Source organism: Watersipora subatra, chromosome 3, assembly GCF_963576615.1.
Source record: "Watersipora subatra chromosome 3, tzWatSuba1.1, whole genome shotgun sequence".
Lineage (NCBI taxonomy): Eukaryota > Metazoa > Bryozoa > Gymnolaemata > Cheilostomatida > Watersiporidae > Watersipora > Watersipora subatra.
In genome coordinates, this window is record NC_088710.1 from 5,430,259 (window position 1) to 5,455,490 (window position 25,232).

General features: G+C 36.2%; 1 protein-coding gene and 1 pseudogene across 1 annotated transcript; one reads left to right on the forward strand and one right to left on the reverse strand.

The window, feature by feature from the left end:
• The first annotated feature begins 6,122 nt into the window (after window positions 1–6,122).
• Window positions 6,123–10,094, forward strand: LOC137390272 (uncharacterized; annotated as a pseudogene).
• A 5,794-nt stretch (window positions 10,095–15,888) lies between these two features.
• LOC137390273 (uncharacterized) lies at window positions 15,889–25,019 on the reverse strand. Its single transcript, XM_068076608.1, has 3 exons — window positions 24,834–25,019; window positions 19,688–19,799; window positions 15,889–16,405 (listed from the first exon to the last, which is right to left on the reverse strand). The coding sequence occupies exons 1-3, from the start codon at window positions 25,017–25,019 to the stop codon at window positions 16,245–16,247; spliced, it is 459 nt and encodes a 152-aa protein (XP_067932709.1). The 3' UTR covers window positions 15,889–16,244.
• Between the last annotated feature and the right edge of the window lie 213 nt (window positions 25,020–25,232).

Sequence of the window (25,232 nt, forward strand, 5' to 3'; positions counted from 1 at the left end):
CATACAAATTAAATATATCACTAAAATATATAAATAAATGTTATTGCCCTCCTGTATTATAATATGTAATAATAAGATATAAAGAATACCAGATAGTAATAATACGCATGATATCTACAATAAATTGTTGTGAAACTTCATAAAAATTTAAAAATTTTGTTGTAATTTTGCAGTGTTTTAAAGTGTAGAGGTTAAAGCACGTATTTCATGTGACAGATTGTTTGACTATTACTATAAAAACAATGTGATGATTTAGCATGTAGCTATTTGCAGCATTCATGTTATTTGGCAGGCATAGACGGGTGTTATCAATCACTAAATTTAACGTAGTGATTGACAATAAAGAGAGCTTGATTTCGCTGTGTCAGATATGCCTAGATGAGGTTCCCATGATCCTTCCTGGTTTTTTATAATTCAACAGAGTTTTAGGTTAAACAACACATTCCTTGTTGCCCAGATGATAAAGTCATCAGAGAGAAAACACTCTCCACAAACACATTAATTAAGATATATAACTTACTAAATATTCTGATCATCTACTACATATTGTCTACAAAAATAAGCAAGGGGGTTTTAAACTTCCACAAAAAAGGCTTTAACTGAATGATTCAACCAAACTTCAAATTAAACCAATTAAAATTTCTAAAATGGTTTAGTGCAGGCCTACAAGTAATCAAATAGGACTTGAGCACTCACTGTTCGCACCTGCAACATTGATTTTATTTAATAGCTGATTTCAAGGTAAATGAGATCAGTGCAAAATAAAATTTTTTGCTTTTTGCTGATTTAATTATTTTGTACATCAAAGTAAAACATCTGTAACCTAGAAAAGATAATGAGCGCTTCCAGTTCGTGCTATTTGTAGCCAGAAAATATAAAAAACATGTGTGTTTTTTATATTGACAACCTATTTGTTCAGAGTTGTTGCTAAAATAGCAATAGGTAATGACTAAACAAAAAACAGGATTAAATTGACGTTACGCTGATCAACGTTACTTAAGTTTTGTGTCTCTTTGTCATCATTATTATTCCTAGTATGCTGCCAGTTTCACCTACCGTGAGAGATTGTCATGTGTAATAGCTATACTCACAATTATTCCAATATGCTGTAAGATGCTCAGTAGTACAGTTAGTAGCATGACTGGCTGGTAAGCCGAGTATCGAAATTCAATTCCCGTGTGATGCATTTTTTCTAATGTTTCAAGTATAGCTTTGGACAAACACAGCTTTTATTATAATAAAGTTTATTATGACTTCCTAACAAATGAATGACTATTCCAAAAAGGAAAATTAGACAACATGATGCTGCCAGACCTGCTGAATTCTAAATTATAGACACGTTCTATATATTAAATGGATAAGAAGCTGCAAATGTATATATAGCAGTCAATCAAATGGATGCTTATTTATCACATTAGATCAGTGGTTCCCAACTACCTTGGAGCCATGGACCCCTTGAGCTCCTTATCTAAAAGTCACAGACCCCTTTATAAACATAATATATGGTGTTTATAACATGCATTGTAAATTGAAATGTTTTATTTTTCGTGGATCTATATCGCTGAAATTGAAGAGGGAGAGAGAGACTTACATGTTTGCTGGTTACAGGTTTTGTTGTTTTGTACTACTAACCGGAAATCAGGTACTATCTAGCAATTGATGCACATAGGTGATAAAAGTCTAGACCCAAAAACCTAACAAGACAACGCGACCACCACGCGGGAATTGCATTAGCCCCGAAACCCAGGCTAGCACAATCCCAACAGAGCTCGATCATTAAACCCGCCCATATGATAGCTGTTGCCTATCCTTTTAGGGTTTTATATCATTGATCCAATCACTACAAGACAGAAATAGCTGTAAATAGCTAGCTCGAAAAACCAATACTGGCACCAGCCTGTGGACCCACTCAAAACCTCCTGTGGACCCTAGGGGTCCATGGACCACCAGTTGGGAACCACTGCATTAGATTTATGAAGGTAGGCAAGCTAATGCTGTAATTTAATATTAGAACCTTCTTGACAGCGCTGATTAGCACCGTCGGCAGCAAGGCAATCCAATGTGCTGAGTTGGTGCGGTATACGAGCAAGCATGGATTATTTGAACACACTATTCTAAAATTCTTACTTGCCCAATGTTTGTTTTGACCAATGTGCAGTGCTAATCAGAGCAGAGACCTACTGAGTGCGCAACTAATAGGAACAGGAACAAACTTTTCAGAGTTCCTCATTTAGGCATTATTTTAATACAGGTTTAATATTTACATCATGAGTTACAATATATAAAGGAACTACCGTACATTCTCACTTTTCCTTGCTAGTGAGATAAGGAATGCTAATGATATCTAAGACTGTATGGCTACAAAAGCTCACAAATATTATGATAAATTGATAAACTAAAAGTGCTTAAATTTTAAAAGCACAGACATCTTGTCACACATTACAAGCTTCATTGTTTCTGATGCCGATGCCCTTCCTTACTTCAACTCCCAGGCTAAAGTTCAGTAAACGAACTTCTGTGATTGCAAACTTACTGATATTATTTTTAATGGATGACATCATAACAGCTTTTCATTGCGGAGCCTGAAAATATTTTTTACTTTTGATTTAATCTTTCAAAATATTTATTGCTTTATAAAAGCGGATACAAATGACATGCTAAAAGGTTAACTGACAACTTAAAAGATTATAAAGCGAATATAAGTTTGAGAAACATTGGCCTCTATTCTCTATCCAGATATACATGGCTCTGTATATAATAGCAACATTGGCCTCTATTCTCTATCCAGATATACATGGCTCTGTATGTAATAGCAACAGTGACCTCTATTCTCTATCCAGATATACATGGCTCTGTATGTAATAGCAACATTGGCCTCTATTCTCTATCCAGATATACATGGCTCTGTATGTAATAGCAACAGTGACCTCTATTCTCTATCCAGATATACATGGCTCTGTATGTAATAGCAACATTGGCCTCTATTCTCTATCCAGATATACATGGCTCTGTATGTAATAGCAACAGTGACCTCTATTCTCTATCCAGATATACATGGCTCCGTATTTAACAGCAACATTGACCTCTATTCTCTATCCAGATATACATAGCTCCGTATTTAACAGCAACATTGACCTCTATTCTCTATCCAGATATACATGGCTTTGTATAAACAGCAACATTGACCTCTATTCTCTATCCAGGTACACATAGCTCCGTATTTAACAGCAAGAAAAGGCGAAAATATACTGCGATTGTTTATCAGGGATGCAAAGGCAATGAATGACCACAAAGAAAATAAACTGTGAACACTTTGTGTGTGACTACGCTGCGAAAATAGAATAGTATACCTGCTATAAAAATAGAGAGTCTGTTGCACTCCATCGTGTTGCTTGGCCATACATGACAACTGGTTTTGAGGCGATGCGGGCTTATCAATTTACAAACACTGTGATAATAGCGGGAATGGACAGGTGCCTAAACTGCCAAAATCTCATGAATGTGTAGTAAAATTGTGGAATAAAATTGACAAGCATAAGCTAGTTTATGAATCAGCCAATGGACTCAACTACTAATTAGGTAGCTTTGCAGGTGGGTGGTCCAGTTGGGTGGTCAGCTATGCAGTTTGAGACCTATCAGTTTTTGTGTTGCCAGTGTTGCCAGCATGGCACAGCTGGACTGGTAACCATTGCGATGTCTCCATGTGATTGATCACTGTGAGCCTTGCGGTAGATACGAAAAGCCGAACGCGCTGAATGACTGAACAGACCGAACATCTTTTTGGGAGTTGCCCTCCCTCAACTATTATCTATAAATCAATTATTATCTATTATAAATAATATTGATTGCATGTTTTATATAATTATAATAAATATTACTATATATAGAAAAAAATATATTTATTTCCAATTGAATAAAGAAACAATTTTGGCTAGTTATTTAGCTACTGGTTCACCAATGGTTAACGATACTACTGAACAAATAAAACCTTTTGCTTCTACTAGGCATTTCCCTTTTATCTGTCAAAGGTAAGGCAAGTACTGATTGGACAATAGTGACAGCAAAAATACTTCAATTGAATACCCTAGGACACTTAAGTATTCGCGGCATCTAACTTTCGCGTTTTCGCGGAGTCATCATCACGCGAAAAATTCATGCGCGAAACTAAACTATCATAACGAACTAGCGAAAATTCGAAATTAAATAGCTATGTTCTACGCAGGCCTGTATTCACTGGTTGCAAGTTGGGGGGCTAATGTTAGACGACTAGTTATGAACATCTGGGGTGTGGAGAAGGGGGGGGGGTGCTGTAAGCTCCCAACAGGTTTCTCTTATGTAGGGCCTTAGCCGGGCCTCTCACGTGAAGTTTTAAAAAATTTTATTGGCAAGTATCAACATTTTTCTATTTTTTGAGATTTGCTTTGTTTTAGCTGATGTGACTGACAAAACGTTTTAAAATTAAAACAGGCAAAACTTGTATGCAGTTAAAAAGCTCAGAAAGAAGACATCTTTTTTTTAAGCGTTTTAACAAAGATCATTTTTGCCGATTTTATTTCAAGTTCATTAAGTAGGATATGGGCAAGCAGATGTTTGCTAAAACTTGATATTTTGCAAACCTTTATAAAAGTCGTTAGCAAGAATATTTTGCCGCTGATGAAGATAATAATGACGCCTAAGAACTACTAAAAGTTGACGTTTGTATCTATGGCTTCGAATAAAGTGATATTCTACAGCGATAAAAACCTTTCTATAGCCGTTGGACTATGAAATTCCTAAAAAGTTGGGGCGTCTTAGCCGGCCAGCTGTCCAAGGGAATACGGCCCTGTAGTTCATTGATATCCACAACAAAATCGTGATATTAGAAATGCAGATAATTTTGTGTGTGATTGAGCTCATTGGGAAATTTCTAGTAAATTCGTTAATACACCGAATGAGCAGCATGGCAAAGCAAATTAAGGTAACAAGTTTTTTTGGAAAAGCCAAGACAAACGAAGAAGATGATGATATCAGTTTAGTCACCGAATTTGTAACTGATGAGGATGAAAGTCTGGTAGGTGAAGTCATACAATTAAATAATACTTATTGTAGTGATGAATTTTACTGCCAACCAAAAACGATAACAACCCTCACCAGGTCCAACCATGTTATACAGTTCTGGTTGTGATGTTGGTTGTTATCTATTTTCTTTTTTATGAGACATGTACTGTATTTGATTTTTTTTAAATTTGAAATATTGTGAACTCAAAACGTGCCATGGCCATCGCTTGCTATAAATACTTGAGATCTAATATTGGTACCATATCGGTCACGACGGAAAGGACCGAGACGTCATTGATAGTCCAAGAAACAAATGGCAGCAAGCGATCACGTTGAATTATCGATTTCTGCCATACATTTATACCTGCGGGTTACAAATACAAACTAGTCGCAAATATAACAACTTTTTTTTACTAGAGGACCGGACCTGAGGAATCTAATTTGTTTGTTCCACTGTATTTATTTTCACATCACTATATTTTCGCACTCATCAGAGCTGCGAAATTAAGTTGCAGCGAAATTTTACTCTGTGTGCTACTCACGAAACTAAATACTAGCGAAATATAAGTGTCCTAGGGTATGTCATATTTTTATTCACAGCGTGCTTCACTGGCGCGAAAATAAACAACAGCCTCTAAAATGTTTCTACGGAATTCATTGAGCTCTTTATTTATAGAAGTTTGAGTTACGCACCCTTATCCTTAAATAGTCACACGAGAGGGCAACTCCCAAAATATTCGGTCTGTTCGGTCATTCAGTGCGTTCGGCTTTTCGTATCTACCGTGAGCCTTGACCTTCTGGGGATATCTGTATTGTTGTATTCTAGCAATAGTTATTATTGTCAGCACCTGCAGTCTGACAGCAGTGACCACAAGGTCAGGTGTGATGAATTATGTCTTGCCAGTAAACAAGGGCATTATATAGTTAGCCAGCAATAAACGAACATTCAAACTGCAAACGCTCTCTCTAGCTCCTATTACCGTACATTCTAAAGATACAATGGCGACGAGTTTGTAAATTTTGGAAGGAGAGAGGCTAGTACGAGATAATTAGCTGGCATATAATTCTGGGATACTATTGTGAGCATGGCTATGGCATTGGATACAAACACGAGCCATATCAAAGCCTTTCCAGTAGCTTCAGACCCGTTGACTGTAGGGTCTCGTTGGAAAAGGTGGAAGAGAGGTTTCGAGTACTTTGTAGCTGCTAGAGGCGTCACGAAAGCAGACCAGAAGAAAGCATTACTGCTAGATATGGCAGGTGAAGAGGTACAGGATATATTCGATGTGTTACCGAATGGAGAAGGTGATGATAGCTATAAAAAGGCAATGTCGGCCATAGACAGTCACTTTCAAGCTAAAACTAACACAACGTACGAATGATCAGTATTCAGAAGGACAGAGATTAGAAAAGATGAGACTGTGGTCAATTACATCACGAGGCTTCATCAGTTAGCTTTGACATGTGAGTACACAGATGTAGAGATAGAAATTCGAGACCAAATTATCGAGAAACTGCCCTTTAGCCGATTGAGAAGAAAACTCCTTGAACAAGGCTCTGACTTAACACTGACTAAAATAGTATCAATAGCGCAGACAGAAGAGGCAATAAATCAACAGAACACTGAGCTGGGTAATGAAGTAAAGCAGGAAGAAGTGAACAAGGTTCTAAATAGTCGAGCTCGACAATGTATGAGAAATACGACTGCAAGACCTGAAGCAACGAGGAACACAGTTTGCTACCGTTGTAAGGCTACTGATCACATTGCGTCATCAGGTAGCTGTCCCGCACAGGGAAGATCATGTAATGTCTGCCACAAAAAGGGACATTTTGGTGGTGCTAGATTCTGTAAAGGCGTACAAAGCAATCGTAATATAAGCGCAACTGCAGCTGTTAGTGATGCTGCAGATGATGATGTCGCTACTCTGTTCGCTGTTAGCGATCTCCTAGATAATGAGGGAACAACGGATAATGGTATGTTCAATATAGCTCCTACAAAATCGGCGCGGACAGTGGTAATAATAAACAACATTGCATCTTCTGTATTAGTCGACTCGGGTGTGTCCAGTAACTTAATGGACAAGGCCACTGCTAAAACTCTAAAGTGCCAAATCAGGCCTACAAATAAACGACTCTTTGCTTATGGTAATAAATCGAGGTGCATTGATTTAATTGGTGAAACTGATGTTAATGTTGTTGTACCTGACAATGGTAAATGTGTGCATGCTACTTTTTATATTTTTAATGGTACTGCTACCACACTACTAGGTAGACATACATCTGAGCGTTTGGATGTGCTGAGAGTAGGGCCGACTAAGGGGGAGGTTAATGTTGCTTCATCTGGTTCTGCTCCTGGTGATTTGGATCCGTGGTTGAGTCGGTTTCCCGAGTGTTTTGCTGGGGTTGGTCGATTGAAGGATGTGCAGGTTGCATTGCATATTGATTCTGGTGTGAGGCCAGTAGCTCAGCCGGTGAGGCGTATGCCATTTGGACACAGGTTGAAGGCAAAGGCCAAGTTGGATGAGCTTCTAGCATCTGATATAATTGAGAGGGTGGAAGGGCCAACACCATGGGTCAGTCCAATAGTCACAGTGCCCAAAGATGGTAATGACATTCGCTTATGTGTTGATATGCGTCAAGCCAACAAAGCGATAATCAGAGAGCGCCACCCTATTCCTACAATCAAAGAGCTGCTATACAATCTCAATGGTGCCAGATTCTTTAGCAAGATTGATTTGAAGTTGGGTTATCATCAGCTCGAGTTAGATGAGGCTTCCAGGGTTATTACTACGTTTGTTACTCCTTTTGGTGTATTCAGATACGAGAGGTTGAACTTTGGTGTCGCTTCCGGATCAGAGTTGTACCAATATCAAATCCAGAAAGCAATATCAGGATTGGCCGGTTGTCAGAATTATGCGGACGACATAGTGGTATTTGGATCTAGTCGAGAAGAGCATGATACTCGACTGAGAGCATTTTTCAAGCGTATGAGTGAGTTAGGCCTGACTGTCAATGGTGATAAATGTAAATTTGGCATGAGCAAGATTTCGTATGTAGGTTATGATATCTCTGACAAGGGTGTGTCGGTTAGTGATAAAAAAGTTAAATCAATTGTGGAAGCGAGAGTGCCAAAAGATGTGGCAGAGCTTCGTAGCTTTCTAGGGCTGGTGAATTTTGTTGGCAAGTTTCTTCCTGACCTGTCTACTCATGCGGAACCACTCTATCGACTTATAAAGTGCCCCAGTGGTCAAACACCAAAGGTAGACAGATTTAGGTGGGGCAAAGAGCAACAGGCATCATTTGTGAAAATCAAAAACATGATGGCTAGAAGTGAAACTTTGGCATATTTTGATCCTAATGCAAAAACTACGGTTACAGTCGATGCAAGTCCATATGGTTTAGGTGCCATTTTGAGTCAGATGATTGGTGGGTGCGAAAGGGTCGTAGCTTATGGCCATCGCAGTTTATCTGACGTGGAGAGGAGATACTCTCAAACTGAGAAAGAGTCATTGGCGATTGTGTGGGGCTGTGAACATTTTGCTATTTATTTGATAGGTATCAAGTTCTATCTGGTCACTGATCATAAACCGCTGGAGTTTATCTTCAACCGTATAAGCTCTAAACCATCTGCGAGGATTGAGAGATGGGTGCTCAGGTTGCAAGCTTTCGATTATGAGGTTGTCTATAGACCAGGTTCTATGAATATTGCTGATCCCTTGTCAAGGCTGTCGGCCAGTTCTAAAGAAGTGTGGCGTGTAGATAATGTGGCTGATCAATATATTATGATGATTGCTAAGTCAGCGGTTCCCAAGGCTATGTCGTTTGATGAGGTAAAACAGGCGGCGATAAAATGCCAGGAGATGACTCACATAAAACAAGCACTGCTAGACGGTATGTGGTCGAGGTGTCTCCCTGCATACAAGGCAGTGATGGTTGAGTTAGCAGAGGTTGACGGTGTGGCAATGAGGGGAAACCGAATAGTGATGCCAGTATCACTAAGACCTCAGGCCATCGGGTTGGCCCATGAGGGTCATCAAGGTATGACCAAGACCAAGCAGCTCCTAAGGTCAAAGTTGTGGTGGCCAGGAATAGACAAGGAAGTGGAGGATTTCTGTAGTAAATGTTACGAATGTCAATTAGTAAGTGCACCCTGCAAACCTCCGCCTATGTCTAGTACAAAAATGCCTGATAAACCTTGGGACCATGTAGCTTGTGATCTGATGGGTCCTTTGCCGAATGGTGAAAGTGTGCTGGTTCTAGTAGATTATTATAGTCGGTACTTTGAGGTCGCATTTCTGAGGTCAACAGCTGCTCCGAAGGTCATAGAGGTTGTTGAAACTGCATTTTGTCGATGGGGGATACCGTTGAGCTTAAGGACAGATAATGGTCCTCAGTTTGTTAGTGGAGAGTTCCAGGATTTTTTGAGAGAATATGGGGTTTACTGGATGTCCACAACGCCAATGTGGCCGGCTGCTAATGGTGAGGTTGAACGACAGAATAGAAGCTTGTTGAAATCCCTTAAGATTGCTCATCTGTCTGGTAAAGATCACAAAGCTGAGTTGAGAAAGTTCTTAATAAGTTATCGGTCTACGCCTCATTCTATAACAGGGGTTTCACCTGCCGAGTTAATGTTAGGTAGGAAGTTAAGAACGAAACTCCCCTGTTTGGAGAGAACAGGCAAAGAAGATAAAGATGGAGAAATACGAGACAGGCAAGCAATAGCTCAAGAAAAAAGCAGAGAGTATAACGACAAGCAAAGTGAAAAAGTTCAAATTGAAGTTGGTGATGAGGTTTTGGTTCGTCAGTCTAAAGCGAATAAGCTAAGCCCAACTTATCAAACAGAGTCGCAACAAATTGTAAGCAAACAAGGTTCAGAGGTTGTTGTCAAATCAAAAGAGGGATCAGAATATCGAAGAAACATCTCTGATATAAAGCCAGTTGTTCGAGATTTGCAAGTCAGTCAGTCTCCAGCAATGCAGGAACCTGTTGTGGTAGAATCCCGACCCATTAGAGTGAGGGCACCACCCGAAAGGTATGGGCCTGTGATTACCCATTGAGGTCAGCTGTTGTTGGTCCTTTTATTTAGCTTAGTCGTGTGGTTTGTGTTCTGTCCATAATGTCATACAGTGGGGGTTACTCTCGCTACACTGAATGCCCAGATGTAGTGCGTCTAGTGTGTGGTAGACTAGTTAACTTACATTGTTTTGAATTACACCTATTATATAATATCAGTTTTGCTTAATTTGCTTTTCAGTTCTGCTTTATTTGCTGCTATGATTTCTCAGACTGTTACCGGTTTTGTTTATGAGAAAGGAAGGGTTGTTGTATTCTAGCAATAGTTATTATTGTCAGCACCTGCAGTCTGACAGCAGTGACCACAAGGTCAGGTGTGATGAATTATGTCTTGCTAGTAAACAAGGGCATTATATAGCTAGCCAGCAATAAACGAACATTCAAACTGCAAACGCTCTCTCTAGCTCCTATTACCGTACATTCTAAAGATACAACATGTATGTGTTTCTGGCAGAACTACAGTATTAGTAATTCGAAAGACCTTGAGGAGATAACATTTATGGCCATGAACTTTCAAAGTTGACAATGTTAAACTCGGCTATAAAATTCAGAAGAACCAAAGGTAATAGATTTTTTGTATACATTTTAATATCTAATTAATTATGTGATAGTCTTTATTTTATTAAATACACGCAGTTGCGTAATGCCAATATTTAATTTGAACACGTTGTCCCTAAAATTTTTGTGTTTAATGTATAAATATCGCAATCATTATGATACATTTTAGATTTCATGGTGGTGAAAGAAAATAAATCAGCCATGAAGTCCTTTAATTACATTACTCAGAATAGATAGCATAACGCAACTTCCTACAGTTTGAGCAATCCTTTGAAGATCAAGTGCGATGTTTGCTTTCATATATATGAAGCTTTCATATAATTATATTATAGAATATATTATAATATATTCTATATTATGCAATATATTATAGAATAATATAATAATTATATATAATATAATTATTATATTATTCTATAATATATATTATAAAAAATATAATATATGCTTCATATATATGAAGCAAACATATATATGTTTACACACCTATTATATTATAGAATATATTATAATATATTCTATATTATGCAATATATTATAGAATAATATAATAATTATATATAATATAATTATTATATTATTCTATAATACATATTATATAGCTATAACATAGAAAATATATTATATGCTTCATATATATGAAGCAAACATATATATGTTTAAGAGCACTGTTACACATACAATGGTTCTGTGATCTTGGCTGGACATGTGTAAGCCCAGTGGCAACTGGATCCTCAACAACTGAAGACATGCCTAGATGCAGGAAGAACAATTCAAAATTGGTTGCCATTTCTGTGATGACCAACTGCATTTTTGTAGGGATTGAACCCCGACCTGTTATCACTAAGTCAGGCGCTCTTAACTACTAGACCACGGCTGCTCACAAGCACAAATCAACCATATGTAATTTATATGTGTACCACGTATCATCATACGTGTACCAAATGTTACTGAATTGTGAAGGAATCTTGCTTGGTTACAGTTACGCTTCTAATCTTGAGCAATTCCTCTTGTGACCTAATTTGAGAGTAGCGTGTACTTTTACATATATCCTTCTATAAAATTTTACTAGTGATTTAATTAAAATCTTTAAAACATACCGAAGGTAGTTTTTCTAGTAACAACTGCAAAATGCAGACTATGGTATATTTGAAAAAAAGATCTAGTAACATGTTAGTTTTTCTGTAACATAATTTGTTCCTTCGATCCTGAAAGGTCATGAAGGGTCATGCATGATATACAGACAGCATGCATAAATGTATTGTTTTTAAAGACCTATACAACTTTTATAAAGATTTGAACCTTCTGTGCTAGTAAGATTCAGCTTTTAGTGTGTTTCTTTATGAATATGAGTCTTTGATTCTTGATTGGCCTACTGTAGCCAAGGATGCCGTTGATTGGCCACTTGTACTAAAGTAGATGAATTTTGAACGGCTAATTACAATTTTCATTGGCTAGTTGTAACAGAGTAGGGTAATTTGGATTGGCCAATTGCAACAGAGTGGGTTACTTTTGATAGGTCAATTGTAGCAAACTTGCATGATTAGATCATTTAGCAAACTTGCACAAATCGCTATCTATTTGGATATTTTTTGACAACAATTTAGCATTTTTAATCTGTCATTTATTTTTATATCTTTTAATTTCTACATCTTTCAGTGAAATGTATGAAACAAAACTTACCAAATAGAGTGCGCCAACTGGAGCTACACGAAATCAAATTATTGAAGGTCATCCTCCCATGTAAATGTAGTTGTTTATATATATTTATATATCTCAAAGTTTGTTGTCGTCGTCTGTCGTTATCTGTCTGTTCAGTTGAAGCTAGAAAGATCTTGGAATTAAAAGCTCGCTTCTTACTGGATTTGAACTCACTAAGATGGCAACCACACATTTCTAACCGCGCATCTAACCACAACGCTATGCAGTTCTCACAATTCCATTGCTCTTACCATATACAGTACTGTATACTCTTTTTCTGATTGCAGACCCCAAGAAACGTATTAATTGATACATTGAGCTCACGAGTTACGATGCCCGTTGTAAAATATTTTTCACCTAACTATAAAACACAATGCTTTTTGGTCCTCGCCATACTAGAGCGACAAATTTCTCTCAAAATTAAAATTTGGCGGTTGTTATACTGATTACGATGAAATAACAAAAATGTCCATATGCTATTCGCCGAAATACCTCTCAAAACGGCGGAAAGAGATATACGTTTCTCGCTATCGCAGTTCAGCGTTGTTCGTTATGATAAAAACAAATTCGCAAACAAATGAGTGATAAAATTTTAGTTGATCATTTGAAGTTTATTAAAATACATACTAAAACTTCTGTTTAGTATGTGTTGAGTAAGCTAAATTCATTTAGTAAGTTAGATTCAGAGTTTATGTTACACGTCTGTCTTGAAAAGTAAAAACTCCTCACAGTACGTACTGCAGTACTGCACGTAGTACATTGTAATGTTATATTTTCTTGCAGATCATAACCACTAAGTACAACAAAGTTATTGTAGGTAACTATTGTTACTAAGGTTAACATATTGTTTTGTTACTCAGAATTAATGATGATTTTTACCAGGAAGTGTTTGCATTAGTTAACTACTATGGGTTTCTATACCACTCTCTACGATATTTTCGCCTTACAATGCCAACACTGTAACTAATTAATATTATATAAGTGTAAACCAAATTATTTTTTATTGTAATCATAGCAAAACAGACTATATTTAGACATTACTTGCTAATTATTTCACATTTAAATACGTTTACAATTTTATTTTTTCTCCCAATTTATTTCAACAAAACACTTCCTTTATGATATGAAATTTGAAAGTTAGTTGTTTGAAAAAAGTTAGAAAACCTTTACAGTTGTTTTATTTTTTCTCAACTCATTTGAACTGCACAAAAACATTTTTTTTATAATATGAAGTTTAAAATTTAGAATGGTAGACGTTGTTATATGTTCAATAAAAATAAACTTTCTGATAGTTTAACAAGCATATTATATTAATCATTGCTATCATATATAGTATATTAATTATACTTAATTAATATATTATATATGATAGCAATGATCAATATAATATGCTTGTTATGAACAATTGCGGTGTTCAATACGGAGTTCTGTGAATTATATTTCAGGTAGCACACCCATGGTAAAAGACCTTCAAACACAAATTGGCAGACAGTAACTTTAGCAAAATTGAATCTTTGAATTTAACCTTTTGGATATGGTTTTCTATTAAACTTTAGCTGAACAACTCAACAGATAACCTAAAAAATATAGACTATATATATATTGTATATATACATGGTATATATACAATATATATACACTGTATATATATTGTATGTATTCATCATAACTATAATGATGACCCAGAAATTTTTATAACATTGTTCAAGTGAATAACAGTAAGAGGTATTAATGAATCCTGGCCGATCTGCTTTGCTGGTTGTACATTTCAGTGCTCCAGGGTTTGACAAATATTTCCAAATCATTACACGGTGGTTTAGGATTGATTTGTGCAAACCAGGCAGATAATTCAATTTGTTCGAGATTACTTGACATACACAAGTACTTTGATTCAAATTAGTTTTGAATAGCTTTGATCGCGCATTAAAAAAAGTTATTTGGGTACCACTCTGAGCCGGACACAGAAGCTTGTGATAATCTATCTTCATGTAATATGTGAGTCTTCTGGTTGGAACATTAAAGCCGTATTGTGACATATTTCATAAAACTGCTATTATTTTTGCCTTACCTGTTATTGTGATGCCCGTTTACAGCTATTGAAAATCTACAAAAAGCTTTAATAATACGACCAGCATGAAACTAGAATGAGGCTATGTAACAGCGCATCTATGTATAACCAAGTTATAATAACCATCAACATTATCATACTGAGGTTTTCTGATGAAGCATGTCTCAGAACTCTATATGGTCTGTGCAGGTGATGAGAGGGTAATTACAATGTTTGATATTGATGTATAAAGAGAGTTAGTTGATTGGGACATATGAGTTTTGGTTCAAAGAGGAAACAACTCCAATAAAACTTCACAATGAGTCGGCATGAGAAAATTAGCATGTGAATGTTGATTTTTTCAAATGGAACTGTCTAAAAAGACACTGTTCTTAATCATCCAGCTAGATTGGTTTATAGCCTAAGATTGCTAATGATGTAAAACAAGATCATCCAGGGCAAACATGAACCGCTATCTCAGCTGTCACCTAACTTACCTATCACAGTTGATATGCTACATGTACTTTTATATATCGTATTGCATGAACACTTCCATTTATATTCTTTCAGCGAGTCAGATTACCAAAAACAAAGATTCCATTCCAAAACTAGCATTGAAAGTAAAACTGCCTGATAAGACGCCTCGTGAAAATAGGAATGTAACTTTCCTAAAGTTTTTATAACATGCATTTATTGTAGGGGGCTACAGAAAAGTTATCTGCTATTGATAAAGAAGGAGATAACTCCTCAATAGGCCATGCTAACAGCTAATGCAGTGAGATAATCTTTTCTGCTATACGTTAATATATCATGCAATAGTAAAATTTGATAGACACGTAGAGTGTGACTGTAATTACTAAACATCTAAGGTAGTTTATCATTGCAAATGGGTATCACCCTTGCAATGATAAACTTGCAATGCAACTTTCCTAGTTTTTATAACATGCATTTATTGTAGGGGGGCTACAGAAAAGTTATCTGCTATTGATAAAGAAGGAGATAACTTCTCAATAGGCCATGCTAACAGCTAATGCAGAGAGGTAATCTTTTCTGTTATACATGTATGTTAATATATCATGCAATAGTAAAATTTGAGAGACAAGTAGAATGTGACTGTAATTACTAAACATTTAAGGTAGTTTATCATTGCTAAAAGGGTATCACCCTTGCAATGATAAGCTAACACTGTAATTGTCTCTAAAATTTACTATTGTATGAGCCTTTCTTAGCCTGTTACGTGAAGCTAAAAGGTTATCACCCTTTCAATAGGCTAAAAAACCATTCAAGAGCTTTAACTAATGAGTTGGAAAACCTAGCCATGGTCCTTGCATTTGCTCTCAACATTTAATAGACTGCCAACTAGATAACAATTAGCGGAGAACCAAGGCTTCACAATCAAAGAGCTGATGCTAATACAAATGTTGAAGGTGAGTTTAAAATTCAAAGAGCTTGAAAAAATAAGAGGACTTCTGTACAATATTTTATTTCTCGTACTAACTAATTTACATATCTAGAAATATCGGTTATATGTTCATGAATATACACACATAATGGATGGAGAGACGACTGTAATTAATATCTACTATCTTCATAGAGAGAACCAGTATATTCACAAGCATTACCGAAAGCCTGTTGTCCAAAGATCCAACTTTGGCACTGATACCTATGAGACATAATCCGACATAGATACTAAGTGAAAGCTTTTGTAATACTTTTCCAAAGACATACATGTAAGTTCAGAAACAGGAGCAGTTTAAAAAGATCTACCCCCTGAGTAAGAGAAGCACCACTGAGCCTGATGATTAGGCGAGTAACCTATTCCTTGAACCTAATATTTGACAGGAGCGTACTTTAGTTGGTGCTGAACCTCCAAGGGCCAAAGAGCTGCCAATACTTCCCTCCCACTTTCCATGACCTTCAACTTGTGTGTCAGCAGCACAGGCAGCGAATCATTGCTAATCAGTTCTCCAACGGCCATCACATACTGGCCTTGCCATAAAATCACATGACAATATTGATAATGACAATAATCATGTCAGCATATTAGTTTCAGCGGAGAGTATGGCGAGTAGAGCGGATTGTGGAGCTAGAAAACACTAGAGAGAACATGTAAGAGAATTATAGTCGCTTCACTAACATGTCAGGTTCACAAATCAACCAAACAACTTTCACATTTATTTTACCCACAATGCAGAATTACTAAACGCTTTTATATATTTATATATAAACTGTAGTCATGACCGGATATATGAATTGCTATTTAGATATTTGAAGTATTTAACTTTTAAATTTGAACATACACCGTGATGCAAATAAAATAATATTAATACAAAGCCAAGACACCAAGCTTCAGTTTGATGCAATATTTGTCTTTGTAGACCTACCTGGTTTATAGATATAATATTTTGTATGATATTCCTCCTTAAAATGCTCATATTTAAAAGGAAGTGTTATTATGACGCCTATAGTTATGCTTTATCAAAGAGACCAACAGAATGGAGACGTGTAACGCTGCAACTTGAACGAAATAGCTGATATCACTAATGAGAAAGACAGGCAGCCACGCAACTAATGACATCATTTTGGCCTATTTTTGTTTTCTGGGCATTTAAACGTGATAAAGTTTTGTCAATTCTATCTTGAAACATCCGGGCAGTCAGATCGCCTCAAACATCAAGCACAATCTCAAATGATAGAAAAATACCCATACTTTCTGAGTCGGCTAAAATTTGTGTACGCTCATCTTTAAACAAAAAACTTGGATGTTCCAAAATCATCGTAAAAATACTGATGACAACTTATTAATAGTATCATATAGTTTTTAAATTATTTGACTACCCTAGGACACATATTTCGCTAGTATTTAGTTTCGTGAGTGGCATACAGAGTAAAATTTCGCTGCAACTTAACTTCGCAGCTCTGATGAGTGCGAAAATATAGTGATGTGAAAATAAATGCAGTGGAACAAACATAATTAGATTCATCAGGTCCAGTTCACTGTTACGAAATTGTTTTCAATTTACGACTAGTTTGTATTTGTAAACCGCAGGTAAAAATGTGTTGATGGGATCGATAATGCAATTTGATCGCTTGCTGCCATTTGTTTCTTGGACTATCAATGACGTCAAGGCCCCTCCCGCCATGACTGATGCGGTACCGATATGAGATCTCAAGTATTTATAGCACGCGGTGGCCATGGCTCCGGGTTGTTTTTGTTTTTGGTTGGTGATAAAATTCATCACTACAATAATTATTATCCCACGAGCAAACGAGCGGAGCGATGTGTGCGAGTTTTTTATGATAAATGCATGTGCACACAACTTACGAAAATTATTCATCAACAATGAGACGAACCCTTGGCTAGAAATTTCATCAAGAAATTTAAGCATCGGAATGTAAAGTCGTAAAAGTATAATAACGATACAAAACACATTTAAACCTATTTAAATATGTTACCAAGTCTTTGTAAATTGTCGGTATTATCTTTAAACTTACCCATCTGATCGGATTATACACAAATAGACAGATTTATTTGAACGAAAATCGCCACAAAAAGCTTGAAAAGCTCGGTTTAATAAAAGTTAAGACCGAAAATTGAAACGCCAATAAAGCCGTGCGACCGATTGTAGAACTATTTAGTAGTGCGTATTTCACGAGAAAACCGTGTTCATTTTACCAGTCTATGGTACTGTTTACTTGTAATCGAATTTATTCGAAGGTTTTTGTAATAAACGTAGACCGTTTGAGGCGTAGACCGATTTACAGGTACGAAATTGTGGTACACCGTTTATCAGCCTATGTTTTTTGTCCAATCACCGAAGGTTTCATTATTTAAAACGTTAGCCGAAATCCTTTACAACTTACGTACAAGCTAGGGCCAAACTACAACGCCCCTTCATGACGAGAACATTTTTTATTTTGCTACATTTTTATACGAGTGAATGCTCCTACCCGCTTTCTGTTAAAGATCGCTTATCAAAACCATTCTACATTCAACGCAACCAACTTTGAAACTGTATAGTACACAGTAGCTTGCCATTTTACTTCTAATTTTGCATTTCAGAATTATAATAAAAATATTTCTTTATCGTTGTCGAATTACATACATTACAGTAAATTAGGCCTATAGCTTTATAACACTTTTATAACAGCTTTTATTTTGCTGCAGTTTGCAGAAATCTTCGAGACGCATTAATGCTCATAGGTTTTCTATTATTGCTGTATTACTATATTAACAATATTGGTTATTTTAATAATATCAGTGCATTTTACTTATAATATTGGCCAACATTGCATTTCTCCTATTGCAAGAGAGAGATATAAACGTAATATTTTCCTTTCATTGTTGTTGTTTGTCATGACCAAACACTTTTTAAATAAATTTTCTAAAAACCTATATAAATACCACAACTTCTTGATATTGCTACCTATGACGTTTTGAAATGTAAACAAAATTGTGTATTGGTTTTCTATTATTACTATATTAATAAAATTGATTATTCTAAGAATATCAGTGCATTTTACTTCTAATATTGGCCAATATTGCATTTCTCCTGTTGCAGGGGGAAAATATAAACATCTTTTCCATTCATTATTGCTTATTGTTGTATATAATAACACCCACACCCAGTACATTACAGCTACCATTGCAGTTATCCTATTGCACTGCAGAGCCATTTGATTGCTAATATTGCATTTCTCAACCATTAGTACCCTTTATTTTTTTGCCAATATCTCTGGCCATCTCTTTGGTCTTGGGCTGTATGACAGTGGAATTTCTAGTTCAATTTTATGACTTTCCCTACCAGACTTTCATCCTCATCAGTTACAAATTCAGTGACTAAACTAATATCATCATCTTCCTCATTTGTCTTGGCTTTTCCAAAAAAACCTGTTATCATAATTTGCTTTGCCATGCTGCTCAATCGGTGTATTAGCTATAAGGAGTTTAGCAGAAATTGCCAAATGAGCCAACCACACACGAAAAATGCCTTCATTTCTAATACGTATGACGATTTTATTGTGAATATTAATGACCAAAGCTATTTAATTTCATGTTTTCGCTCGTTCGTTATGATAGTTTAGTTTCGCTCATGAAATTTTCGCGAAAGGATGACTCCGCGACAACGCGAAAGTTAGATTAGGCGAATACACAAGTGTCCTAGGGTATTAGTGATCTCATATAAATGAAAATTGTCTTCTCAACAGCAAAGTGAGGATAACTCTAAGTATATAATTCCAGTGCGGCATGTTATTACGTAAGCTGTGTACCTGGTTTGAGAACATAAAGATCATCTATGGTGGCAGTGTTTATCTTCGCTTCAACCAGTCGCATTTTTCCTGACTCGTCTCTAATAACCACTTCTTCCTCATCTGTGTCTACCTACAACGGTGTCAGATATATAATATCTACATGCCTAGAGCTTCATTTCCTATCATCATACTGTGGCAGATTGCACTATAGATAATGAGAACAAAAAGATTTTACAACAGTATGAAATATTGTAAATAGCAGCAGCCACATATAAACATTAACCACAGTGGCTACAAATGAAGGAATATGGTATTGAACACGTCTCATGTTGCCTACAGCAGTGATCTTCCAAACTTTGAGGTCATACTGCCTCTAACGACAGAATTCTAGTAAACATGTATATTGTAACCTTTAGTGTTTTCCAAACGATACTGAAAACCCTGTACAAAAAAATTCATTTGGGTTGAGATCCATGAGACAAGTAGTAAACTAATTCTCTGCAGAGGAAATAAATGAACAAAAATATTTTTATTTTGTTCCCTTAATTTGATGTTTTCTTTGGGTAATATTAGTTATAGTCTATTAATAGTCATAGTCTATTTGGGTAATATTAGTCCAGTCATAGTCTATTACAGTGGACCCCGGCATACAATTTTAATATTTCCAGTGTTGGCATCGTGGGGTAAAAACTTTGTGTACAGGGGTGTAGAAACCCATATTAAATAACTAATGCAAACATCCCCTGGTAAAAATCATCAAAACTTTATATACATACTGGACATGATTGAAAATCGGTAACAAAATAATATGTTAGCCTTAGTAACTATAGTTACCGACAGTAACTTTAGTGGTTATGATCTGCAAAAAAATGTAACAGGGCAATGCACTATGTACAGTACGTACCGTAGGAAGTTTTTACCTTCGAGGCAGACGCATAGCATAAATGTTGGATTTAACTGAAATGAATTTAGCTTACTAAACACACACTTGAAGCTAAGCTTTATTATGTATTTTTAACTATTTTATTGAAATTCAACTTTTTCATCGGCTAAAATTTTATCACCTATGTTTTCGATTTCGTTCTAGCAATAATTAACTAAAAATTCCACTGTCATACAGCCCTCGACCAAAGAGATATTGGAAAAAAAAGAGTACTGATGGTTGAGAAATGCAATATTAGCAGGCAAATGGTACTGCAGTGCAATAGGATAATTGCAATGGTAGCTGTAATGTACTGGGTGTTATTATATACAACAAATAGCAATAATGAAAGGAAAAAATTATATGTTTATATCTCTCCCCCTGTAATAGGAGAAATGCAATATTGGCAAATATTAGAAGTAAAATGCACTGATATTATTAGAATAACCAATATTATTAATATAGTAATAATATAAAACCAATGCACAATATTGTTTACATTTCGAAACGTCATAGCTACCAATATCAAGAAGTTGTGATATTTATATAGATTTTTAGAAAATCTGTACTACGTAGTCATTGTTCTGTAGTCATCCGAACTTATAATTAAATATTGTAATAATCTCACAAAGATCGTTAGAAAAAAAATCATCGTCATTTCCTTTACTTACACTGCGTTGGACATCAGTTAGAATACCAAAGCACTCAGGAGTGTCTAAAATGTCAGTTACTTTGAAATCGGCAATAATGAAACTTTCATGAAATGATTTCAGTACTCCTATCTTAATTACAGAAACCTTCGGCAATTCGACAACGCTATAGACTGGTGAAATGTGCACATTATTTTTCCATGAAATGCGCACGACTTAATCGTTCTATTCTCTGTCGCTCGGCGTTTCAATTTCTGGTCTTAACTTTTATCAAACCAAGCTTGCCAAGCGTTTTGTGATAAATTTCAGCCAAATTAATTTGTCTATTTGTGTATAATCCGTTCAGATGGGTAAGTTTTAAGATAGGTAATGCCGACGGTTTACAAAGACTTGGTAACATATTTAAATAGGCTTATATGTGTTTTGCATCATTATTATACTTTAACGACTCTACAAAACGATGGTGAAATTTGTTGATCAGATTTCAAAACAAGGGTTTGTCTCATTGTTGATGAATAATTTTCGCAAGTTGTGTGCACATGCATTTATCATAAAAACTCTCAAACTTCGCTCCCACTCGTTTGGTCGTGGGATAACGCCGAACTGAGCGAGATCGAGCATCGTATTTTTTTCATTCGTCATTAGAGGGATTTCGGCAAATAGCATATCAGCTTATTTATTATTCCAATGTAATCAGCACACCTACTGCCAAATTTGATTTTTGAAGAAATTTGTGTTAGTATCGTATGGCGAAAAGTATTTCATATGGAGAAGGCAAAATATATTCTATTTGGAGAGAGCAAAAAATCATCAAGTTCTACATTATAAGGCGAAAAAATCGTATACCAGGGTCATCGTAGCCTGATTGCACACTGTTACGTACATGAAGCTGAAAGGCTTGTCTGCATATCTATACACTTGTTAGACTAAGACCAGCAACTATTTAGATTCTCCAACCTTTAAAATACCTCTATATCACACCAGACCATATCAAAAACACCTCTATATCATACCAGACCACATCAAAAACACCTCTATATCATACCAGACCACATCTAACACACCTCTATATCCTGCCAAACCACATCTAAAACACCTTTATATCACACTAGACCACACCAAAACACCTTTACACCACAACAGACCACACCTAAAACACTTATATATGATACCAGACGATATCTAAAACACCTCTATGTCCTGCCAGACTACATCTAGAACAACTCTATCTCCTACCAGACCACATCTTAAACACCTCTATATTATACTAGACCACATCTTAAACACCTCTATATTATACTAGACCACATCTTCAACACCTCTATATTATACTAGACCACATCTTAAACACCTCTATATTATACTAGACCACATCTTAAACACCTCTATATTATACTAGACCACATCTTAAACACCTCTATATTATACTAGACCACATCTTAAACACCTCTATATTATACTAGACCACATCTTCAACACCTCTATATTATACTAGACCACATCTTAAACACCTCTATATTATACTAGACCACATCTTCAACACCTCTATATTATACTAGACCACATCTTAAACACCTCTATATTATACTAGACCACATCTTCAACACCTCTATATTATACTAGACCACATCTTAAACACCTCTATATTATACTAGACCACATCTTAAACACCTCTATATTATACTAGACCACATCTTAAACACCTCTATATTATACTAGACCACATCTTAAACACCTCTATATTATACTAGACCACATCTTAAACACCTCTATATTATACTAGACCACATTTAAAACACCTCTATATTATACTAGACCACATCTAAAACACCTCTATATTATACTAGACCACATCTTAAACACCTCTATATTATACTAGACCACATCTTAAACACCTCTATATTATACTAGACCACATCTTAAACATCTCTATATTATACTAGACCACATCCAAAACACCTCTATATTATACTAGACCACATCTTAAACACCTCTATATTATACTAGACCACATCTTAAACATCCTCTGTACTATACGAATGCACATTTTTAACATGTCTATATCTTACTAGACCATATCTAAAACAGCTTAGATTTGACAATTTAAGACACTTTAAAACTGCCATTCCTACACCCCTATAATGCTAGTTTGACAATATGTCAAGGAAACTGTTGTGTTCCTTTTACTGCTCTACAAGAATCAAAACCACTCAGTGCAAGGGAATAAGATATATATATATTTCACCATATATATAATAATACAAGCAATTCAAGGTGGACAATGAACAGCATGCAAGAGACTACCAGGGATCTATGATCATCGTTGCTCAGGCACTCCTTTTATGCCCTCTTCTCTAAACGGCTCCGCCCCATCAGTAGCACGTCTGAATCAGGAGCATGTCTGACTCAGCAGCCAACCTTCGGCCAACTAGAAGTCTCACCGGCGGTTGTGTCTTTTGCCAAGCTCTGTCTCGTCCCAGTCATGACGTCAGCCACTTCGATGTCGGTCAGGTAGCCAGCCCTGGCCTCGGCGATCTTCCTTCCCAAATACACTAATGTGACCAACTTTTATTTTGTAAATTAGTGTTAACTCAGTTATATTTGAATTTGCTACACCTGGTCTTTGAGCGTCCACATATTTGGTGAGTTTCTGAGTTGTATGATGCTTTGTGCATTGTCACTGCTTCAGTGTTGGCCTGCTTTTAACATTTTTTGGACCATTTTAAACCACTTCAGTAGTACTTCTCAAGTTGGTGCATCTGATTGGCGCGTTGCGTACTGATTATGGAGTTCAACAATTTTTCATTATTATCACCAAACAGTGGTGATGTGAGCGGGTCACATCACTACTGTCTGATCACATCTGTCACATCCCCGCATACATGTCGTGATCGCATGAAACTTTTTGTGCCGCTGCATGCAATTGGTAGCACTGGATAAGAAGGGCTCTCACTGTGTTAGAGTATGGAGGAGACGCTATCAGTGTCTATAGAGATGGGCTTTGGTAAGGGCCGAGTATGAAAATATTGAGGTTCGTTTGGATGTGCTCATGAATTTGGTAATGGGTATCCTAGGAGAGAAGTCCTTGAACAAAAGGAAGAGGAAAGCTGGGGAAATATTTTCTGTAAGTTTGCTGATATAAGTTTGTTGGTTTTATGAAGAACTCCAGAAAATGCATACTTGTGTCTGTTTGCAGACCTAGTTAAATTTCAGAAGTGAAGCTACAAGCAGCCGGTTAGCTTTGGGGAGGCCCCTTCCCAGCTTCCCTTCAGGTGTTACATGACCCACAATATGTGAGGCCTCTAAAATATTGTTAGTGACTTCATACTAAAAATATAATTGCTTGTTCAAACTAGGCTGATCATATTAAAATAAGTTTGGGATTTTACCGAACGATACTCTTAATACAAGACCCTTGAATTAAATGCTTATTGCCGATCAACAGCAATTAGTAGCATGACACTTCAAGTCTGGAGGAGTGAAGCAATTCATTAAGCCATCTCACTTTTTCAAATCGCATTAATCTTAGCAACATTTTCAGGGTCAAAATAAAAAAATGTTTAGCTATACCAGTCAAAAGGACATAACATACATTTACAATTACGCCTTGAACCCAAACCAAACAGAAATACGTTGGCTTTTTGTTGTAACTGCACGACCAGTATTTTCTATTCGATGAGGTGGCCGAAGGTACCGCACTCTTCAAATGATATGCTAAAGCTTTAACGGTTGGCAAAGAAAGCGATCCTTTAACAGAGTCTATGCCAGACCCTGCCATAATACATGTACACTTAAATAACGCTTTAATCATAGACTTGTATGAAATAAAACCCATACAAACAACGTGATTTCTCTCCGATAGCGGGGGTTGGCATTAACTATAGAGATGAGACCTCTATGGTTTTACCATAAAATTGACTATCGCGAACACACTTTCAAGCGTGGGATTCTAGACGCAAGATTTAAGATGGTTTATTACACGCATAGGCAA

What these genes read in the sequence shown, in the direction of transcription:
- LOC137390273 (XM_068076608.1), bottom strand. Translation starts at nt 25,019, where the DNA reads ATGGCAGGGTCTGGCATAGACTCTGTTAAAGGATCGCTTTCTTTGCCA. An exon ending in TTCAAGGCGTAATTGTAAAT is followed by an intron (nt 19,800 to 24,833) that starts GTATGTTATGTC and finishes ACACCGTTGTAG; the next exon opens with GTAGACACAGATGAGGAAGA. An exon ending in TCTTTATGTTCTCAAACCAG is followed by an intron (nt 16,406 to 19,687) that starts GTACACAGCTTA and finishes TTTTATGGCAAG; the next exon opens with GCCAGTATGTGATGGCCGTT.